Source organism: Lipomyces tetrasporus (genome assembly GCF_029532465.1).
Source record: "Lipomyces tetrasporus strain NRRL Y-64009 chromosome Unknown POJ06scaffold_6, whole genome shotgun sequence".
In the NCBI taxonomy this organism is placed as follows: domain Eukaryota; kingdom Fungi; phylum Ascomycota; class Lipomycetes; order Lipomycetales; family Lipomycetaceae; genus Lipomyces; species Lipomyces tetrasporus.
In genome coordinates, this window is record NW_026611601.1 from 691,895 (window position 1) to 700,253 (window position 8,359).

Sequence of the window (8,359 nt, forward strand, 5' to 3'; positions counted from 1 at the left end):
GCTCTTCGAGAGGCGACTGGAATTGTTTTTCCTTTTATTTTAAATTACAAAAGTTAAAGCTTGACTTGCTCCGAGTCAGCTAACTATCTTGCCGCTTGTTTCGCTTTGGCCGTCACGTGCACACCGACAGGGCGGGTGCCACAGCGATCGCAGCTGCTCCAGCCCCGCATATGAGCCGCTTTGCAGTAGTTAGTAACAATGAAGATGATTAATTCAATCATGCTTGGGAATGCCTACAGCCCTTTGAAAACTTTTCAGTCATCTGATGATTGGACCATAATGTAGCAGTATCATTATCGGCGGTTAGCCAATTGGCGAACATAATCGAATTATTCTATGCGGCTCTCTAGCACCCGGTGATGTGCAGAATAAAGCTCTCACCTATTGATCACCAGCCAAATGCAATTGAACAAAATAGCGCAGAGAGTTCTTCTGGATGCTTAAAGGCGGACTAGTAGCAGCGTTGAGTAAGCGAGCTACTGTAGTCGTAGCTCAATTTTGCTCATCTCCTAATGCTGTGTTATGACGTCAATGTTGTCGAGACGTTTACTGCAACGAATCCCAGGGTTGATGAAACACGATATGGGCAGGCACGAATACCAGCCTCTTACCTACGGCAAAGCAATTAAGTACGCCGACGTCGGCAGATTCAAATGTGCCGGCATCGGGACTAGCGCAGATTTTTTGAACAATTGTGAAAAAGTACCACTCAAGAATTGGTGCCAAGATATCGCGTGATATTTGGGAGCCATCATCTCGCATCTGGACTCTTATCGTATGTCTTGCCCTGGCAGATGTCAGCTGCAGAATGGAGGCAGTGCCATGCAAGGCATGACCAATGAAATTCCGATTGGCAGTAATGTTGCGCGCATAGGGCACGGGTTGGCTCGCATTGTTTCTAAGTGCCGCTTGCATATGAACGAATTCCGGTCGGCAGATGCCGATTGCGGCTGGAATCAGAGCTAGTAGTTTGGATGATTTGGTTCGTGGTGGATATATAGTCTCTGCCGAAAACGATTCGACGCTTCCAGAAGACTGTGCTCGGTTCCGTAGCGTTGGCGTCACATCTAGACGAGCTGTCAGATTCAGACAGTGCAATTAGCAGTATTAAATTGAAAACCCGTTTGTCCTGCATCGCTTGTGGCGAACGCGTGGTGGGCGCCACTCGATGGTCTCGGCCGAGTGCGAGGATGCGCGATAGCCGAAAAAGTCTGCTTTAACGTGCGGCCCAACGTTTAAGCGCGTTTAAGCGCGTCGCGACTGCTAGTTGCTGCGGCGCTGCATTAAAAAAACACACACGCCATCATGGGCCATGTGGATTTTATTGCCCCGGGCGACGGGTAATTTTCGCTTGCGCCGGATTATCTTCGGATTTGCAGAGCCCGGCAGTCGCCGGTCCGTGTAGCTGGGACATTCGTCAACGGCGACTAGCTTTCATCTGCTAGACAGCTGAATCGCGCCGCGCCGCATTCTTTAACGAAAATACCCCCGGCTGAGTCGTATGTTATTGCCTAACCTGACCAATACAGTCGACAGCGAGGCACCTTTTGTGTGTGGCAAGATGGAACTACCAAGTCGGACTTGAATTATTCCCAGCTAGACTGCGTTCTATTACGGATTCGTCGCTCGGTCAACTCTTAGTGCCTCCAGCTCGAGTCGCAGGAAAACAGGCAAGGCTAATAAATGACTTGGACTACACCTGTACACCAACGGGCTGGGCGAGAAGCTCGCTACGCCCTGTTAAGTAGCGACCAGGCAATGGCGGGAAGGGCAAGCGTTGTTCCTGCACTACCAACGTTGCAAGCGAAGATTTTGTGTTTGTGGCTTGGACTTCCATTTGCAACCAGGGTTCCAAGTTTCCGTTTTTGAAATCATCAATGTGCGAAAAACTACCCACAGCGGCTGCCAGGTCGACCTCATAATGAACATAAGCGAACTGGAAAAAATTTTATTCCATAGAGAATTTCGAAGACCTTGCTTGCCTGTCTGCGGAGATTTGTTCGTGCCTGTTGGTTGGCACCACAATTTACTTTGGTCGAAATGTTTCTTCCAATTAAATATGAAATGAAATTCAGAGCGGCGCCAAAGAGCCACGCGCTGTCTCGATGCACGCACAGCCACGCGCGCCTGGCGTTGCCGAAGCCGAAACGGGGCGGGTGGGTGGGCAGTGCAAGCCGCGCGCACGCCATCAAATTTGTTCCATGCATGGAAGCTGCTGACTATTCTAGCGCGGAAGTTTATTTGTATGTTTGGAACGCGTTTCATACTTGCATGGTTGCTTTTTTTTTCTGCCGACCGTTTTCTGACACTGAGAGCCGCACAAGGCGCGAGGCTTCGCGCGATACCAGCCCGGTCCTGATTACGACGAATAACCACAGATCGCCGAGGAATGTTTGCTTTTAATGTTCGTGCAGGAGCATCGAGACTGAGCCGAGCGAAGGAAGAATTGATTCGATAGTCTAGTATATGGAGGACTGTAAACTTTGCGGACGGCGCCCATCCGGCGAAATCGCTACAGATGGCCGTTGTTATCCGTATATGGCCGCAGCATACTGTACAATGCTCCCGACTGCAAACGCACCAAATACGCCAAGATTGCAGAAACCCAGTTCCGTGTTATGGAAGCTCTACGCGCGGTCGTTTAACGTTACTTGCCACATACTGCGGATCCAGTGCACGAGAAGAATAGATAATTTACCGTTTGAAGCGGCCAGATGCCAAAGCTGTGGCTACGGACCATGAAGTAGGAATTCTTGTCGCACGAGAAGGGGTGGTACAGATGCCTGCTTGAGAGGAGAAAAGGTGCAAGCCTTAGTTCGGATTACTACCTGTCTCTGCTTATCAAATTGTAAATGTATTGGAAGCATCGCTAGACGTCGAATAAACTCCGTCTTGGTGCAGTATGGTGCCGATTATATCAAGTACAACGTTGCCAGGGCGAGTGCGAGATCATGACCAGTTTCTGCCCTGGCGACCACGGTATCTGGCTTGCAGATGTACGGCCAGGAAGGTTTTCTACGTCGTTTATGAACGGCGAGGTCTGCCCGCACCCAGAAGGTGTCAATCCGTCAGCTAAAGACGCATGACAACACACCCCACACTTTCCGCAATTTCTTGCTCTTTCAAGAGCACGTCCAAATGCAACATCTCGCGTAGTTGCCGACTGAGCAGGTGGGCAGGTGTGGTCGAGCGTTATCTGCGAGATGCAAGTTCATAGCGCAGAGTATCACAAAAGCCGGTGCAATACGATTGCCCACAACTCTTCTTTGACGAAGGACAACTGACGGTCCACATTTTCACATGCCCCATTTCGCTCGGAACTAGAGCAGGGGGCTTCGTTCAAGACATTCTGTTGGTTTTGGTAGGGTTTTGTGTGTATAATTCACTGGGGGCTTCGTCGCGGCGTGTATCGCGATCACGACGAGCGCGTGGCTGGAAGGAGGATCTACGCATGATCCCCACGCGAAACACGAGGCCGACCGTTGAGAACTCATCTCGACCGGAATTGCCAGTCGCGTGCGGGATCGGAAACGGGGAGGCGAATGCTTCCAAGGCTGTCTGTGAGCTTGCTCACCGTAGTCCAGGCTGCAGGTTTAACTGCTAGATTCTGTGAGGCGGACATCACGAAGTGGCTTGACGAGTAATGTCCCGGGCTAATAATATACGTCCCCGATATCCTATTAGGGACGGGCCGGCAGCATCAGAGCGCGTAGCGCGTAGCCGTAGCCAACGCCTAGACACGGAACAAACTCGAGATCTGGCAAATGGGACCAGATGACTTTGATCTGGCAGGTGTCAGATTTCGCGATGCCCTCAGGCGAGAACAAATTAAATGGCCCCCACCAGCTGCGGCATCGGGCCGCTCGCTCGACCGCCGTGTCCTACGCGAGTTTGTGGCCGCGCGTCAGCCACACGCCCACCCACTCCACCAATACCTAATGTAACTGTAACTATCTGTCCGGCCACCAGGAAACAATAGGCGACAGCTCGCATCGACCTAGACGACGCAAGCGACTAAGGCGAGCAGTGGCCAGTGGCCGGTTGGCAGGCAAATCGGCAGGATCCGCCGGCAATGTGGGAAAATTAGACACCGCTGCGTGCAGTTACGGCCGTAACCGCAGAATAGTTTCGGCAATTGACACTGAAAAGCCAAAACCTTGTTGCAGTGGTGGTGACCAATGCTGCTGGTCTCAGTGATATCACACACCTTAAGACGAATTTCTATCGATCCAAACAGAGTACATACTGAGGCAATATTTTACATGAGCTAGTCTGCCCTGGATGTCTCCGCAGTAGCTATTGACCGATAGCATATGTTCAGCACAAAAGCAAAAGGATTGTGTGGCATGTACCGTGAGTGAACTGTCACCGCCACAGCGCCACGCCACTAAGGGCGAGGGCACGAGGACACAGTACGGACCAGGTACGACGGGTTACAAGGCGAGAGCTCGCGTCGGTTTGCCTCGTTATTTTGCTCTGTTGGCTCGCTGCACAGTCGCCTCGCCGAACTTTCCTGTTACCCGCGCCGCCATCGGGGCCCTGAATCTCGCCAGTTTGCCCCCTCCGCAATCCACACAGTACTTCATAGCACATATATATATATATATATATATAGCGCCGCCCTACGCCCGTCCCGTCTCGATGTTCGGTAGCCGCTTGCCGCTGCAACCCCACGGATCCCAACTGCCCCGTTGCAACCACTGCCCATCATGATGGCCGACCCGCTGCCCTCTTACTCCTCCCATGCTCCTCAGGCGTCTGGTGGTCCCGTCCTTCCGCTGCAACGTTCCCGAAAACCGGCTGTGACTGGCGGCGCCGGCGCCGCCGCCCAGGACGACCGCCATTACTCCATGCCACCTCCACCGCCAGAGCCGCTCCAACCGTCGCGTCAGCTGCCCTTCCAGCTCCAGCACCACTCCCACCATGTTTCTGTCATCCAGCAGTCGCTCCAGCCCGCGCCCCGCTACAATTCAACGTCGCCCGGCTCGTCCGCTTTCTCGACGGCCCCGTCGTCGTACCCGTTCGCCTCAGCCGCGGCTTCCACCAGCGGTTACAGTTCGCGCGGTTCTCCTTCCTTCGCCGGGTCGCCGCTTCACTCCCAGCCTGTCTCGCTGGCACCGCTAAGGCTGCACCTGCAATCTCCATCTCCCCCTCAACAGCCCGACAAGCCTCTATCTCGGCCAGTCCAGTCCTACTACCCGCCCCCGCCGCCTCCACCACCACCACAACAACCCCAACAGCATCATCAGCAGCAGCAGACCAGATACTCTCCTCCGTCCACGACGCTCCCACGACCAGCTCTGCCGCAGCCAGCGCCTTCCCAGGTCACGGCTGCCGCCGCCGCGGTCGCACTTCACCAGCATGCGCACTCGTCTCAAGTCGCCGCCGCCCAAGTTGCTGCTACAATCGCCGACGTCACAGCTCACAAGCCCGCGAGGGAAATCAAGCGGCGGACAAAGACGGGTTGCTTGACCTGCCGAAAGCGCAGGATCAAGTGCGACGAGCGCCATCCCATATGCTTCAACTGCGCTAAATCAAAGCGTGTCTGCCTCGGCTACGACCCGGTCTTCAAGGCCCAGCGAGGCGACAAGCGCGACGAGAAGGAGAGCAGTAAATCCGAGGGCGAGACCTCCCAGCAGTCACAGGACGAGGTCAAGCGGATAAAGATCGACAGTCTATTAACAGAATGACCTTTATGCATCGGATTGCATATGAACCAAACCATTCACGTTTTAACGATTTGTATTTGCTCTAGTAGTACTGGCTTGCGGGTTTAAATGTTTGGGATTGTGTTACAGGTGCATAGGATTTGTTTACGATAGGCGCTTTGTTGTGTGCTTTCTTGTGTATAGTCTCGATTTTTCTTATGTTTTCACACGGAGTTTAAAGGTAGTGATGTACGACTTGCTATGGGATTTGTTTTATACAGGTTTATTTATCGTCATTCATACAGTTCGATTATGTCTCGCTGTATGCGTTCGTCTTCTGGCGGGTGCTCGATGTATATTTACGACCAGGACACATAATACTTGTGTATTAGTATTTGTATTATAATTTTCTACAGTGGCGACTCTGATTGTGCAAATTGCTTCCTCTCCCCTTTGTTGCGTGTATAGCTGACTAGTATCACGGCTGCCGGGCATTTCTGAGCCGTGAGACCAAATCAATTCCAATCGCAAGATCATAGATAGTCGTAATAATACATATGGCAGTGGATATCTAATATCTGCTAACCTTCACTGCCCCCGGGTTCCGTCCGCTTGTGCACGTGATTTCACGCCATCATCTGTTGTTGCATGAAGTCCGGTTAAACGGCGTGTGGCAAGCGAAAAACGATCTCGTGCCTGTGTGTGAGATCTTATGATTTAATTTACGCGAAGTGCCGGCTTGGCTTTGTGACTTTATTAGCGTGCCGGCCGAACTCGCTTTGTAGCATACTTTCTGGAATGGCCCACAGACCTAGTGCAAGTTGTAAGATTGCGGTCACTCGGCAGTGATCAAAGAGCAGCAGGAATAATCGCGGGCTGGGTAAAATATTTGGAAAGCTATTATATCGTACTGCTTAGCATAGGCCGGCAGGTGTGGGGGAAAAGTATAATTTTTGATGCGGCGGCTCACAAGTTGTAAGCGGTGGGGTCGAAATCACAGCGACGAATATGAAATGTCCACGCAGACCGATCTCCCGACTTAAGATTAGTGCCTAATGCATATTGTGCGACGGGAATCCAGAAGAATCCGCCCTGGACCACTTTTCTGCAGACGTGACGAAGTTGGCGAAGAGTACGAATTTCGAGCCCTTCAGTGCTCAGCGCACGAAGCAGATGTAGCCATTCTTGCCAAGAGGCAGAGACATCTGAGGCAAGAACGCGACAGTGCAAGCACATGAGAAAGCACAGGCATATTAAATAGCTTTGCCATCCATTATACTGCGCGTTACTAGAGTTATTATTCATGTCATATGATTTTTAATGTAATTTCGCAAATTATACTGCCTATCCTCTTGGCACCATAATCCATCTATCAATTATAGACAAAAAATTCGTGTTCTACAATTCGTCAAGCCATCTACTGCAGCCCAGCCTGCTCCGGCACAATGGTGTTCAACTTGGCGGTGGACACGGCAGAGCGGATGTTATCGATAACCTGGATCTCCATCTTCTTCTGGGTCTCGTAAGTGAGCGTTCCCATGTGAGGAAGGAGAATAACTTTCTCGTTGGCCATCAATCCTGGGTGAATCTTTGGCTCGGCTACGACGAACATTGTTAGCATAAACCGCCTATTAAAGCGAAGAAATAATACGCACCCTCGAAGACATCGAGACCAACGTTCTTGACCTTCCCGCTCGCGAGGGCATCAACAAGAGCAGCCTCATCCATAACTGCACCACGAGCAGTATTGACAATGACGATGCCGTCCTTCATCTTCTCGAACGCCTCCTTGTTGATGGTGTGTCGGGTCTTGGGGTTCAACGGCAAGTTCAACGACAAAACGTCGGAAGTGGCAAGCAACTCGTCGAAAGAGACGTACTTGGCACCAGCGGCAAGCTCAGGCGAGAGCTGATTGCGATTGTAGTACTGAACGGTCATGCCAAAGGCTTCAGCACGCTTTTTAAGCGCACGGCCGATGCCGCCCATACCCAGGATACCCAAGACTTTTCCGTCCGGGTCGTTCGAGAGCGGAACACCGGCGTTCCAGTTGCCCTTGCGGAGGTTGGACATAGCCTCATTGAAGTTGCGGAGAGCTCCAAGGATCAGGAACATGTTTACGTCAGCGGTGGCATCGTCAACGGTGGAGGGGCAGTTGGAAATATGGATGCCCTTCTCGGTGCAGGGCGCAACATCAATCTGGTCGTAGCCTAACTTGGAATTAGCACTCAATTGAACGAAATCGATCTGTAGAAATTCACCGCCAGTAGAAAAACCCTTATCGTAGCAATTTGACTCGATTGCGGTTTTCCGAAAACGCCTTTCTGTTTAAATACTTACCAGCTCCGTTGTGGCAGACATATTTGAAGGTAGCGGGAAACTCCTTCAAAAGCTCGGCATCAAAGCGGCCAGTGATGGCGACGGAATTGAAGGTACGGTAGACAGCGACAACGTCCGAATACTTTCCCTTCAAATCCTTGATGAATTCCTCGCGGTTGGCCGAGTCGCACACGGACAACGTCGCCACGTCGGAAAGGGCTTCCCATTCGGCCTTGGCGTGGCGGATTTCGCCGAGGAGGAGAACATGAGGCTTAGACAGAGTCATTGGTGAGATTGAAAAAGATCTGGTGTGGAGAGTGCTGTTGACTGGGTGTCGGTGGACGGAAGAGATTAGTGGGATGGAGGAGACCTGTTCAAACCTTGCCCTCGATAGG

At 51.9% G+C, this 8,359-nt stretch overlaps 2 protein-coding genes across 2 annotated transcripts; one reads left to right on the forward strand and one right to left on the reverse strand.

Annotated features, from left to right (window-relative positions):
• Window positions 1–4,712: 4,712 nt before the first annotated feature.
• POJ06DRAFT_238549 (uncharacterized protein) lies at window positions 4,713–5,690 on the forward strand (the record flags this gene model as incomplete). Its single annotated transcript, XM_056185999.1, has 1 exon — window positions 4,713–5,690. The coding sequence occupies one exon, from the start codon at window positions 4,713–4,715 to the stop codon at window positions 5,688–5,690; it is 978 nt and encodes a 325-aa protein (XP_056043238.1).
• Window positions 5,691–7,065: 1,375 nt separating this feature from the next.
• POJ06DRAFT_198315 (D-isomer specific 2-hydroxyacid dehydrogenase) lies at window positions 7,066–8,250 on the reverse strand (the record flags this gene model as incomplete). Its single annotated transcript, XM_056185100.1, has 3 exons — window positions 7,066–7,247; window positions 7,304–7,855; window positions 7,986–8,250. 3 exons carry the CDS (start codon window positions 8,248–8,250, stop codon window positions 7,066–7,068), a joined length of 999 nt encoding a protein of 332 aa, XP_056043239.1.
• Between the last annotated feature and the right edge of the window lie 109 nt (window positions 8,251–8,359).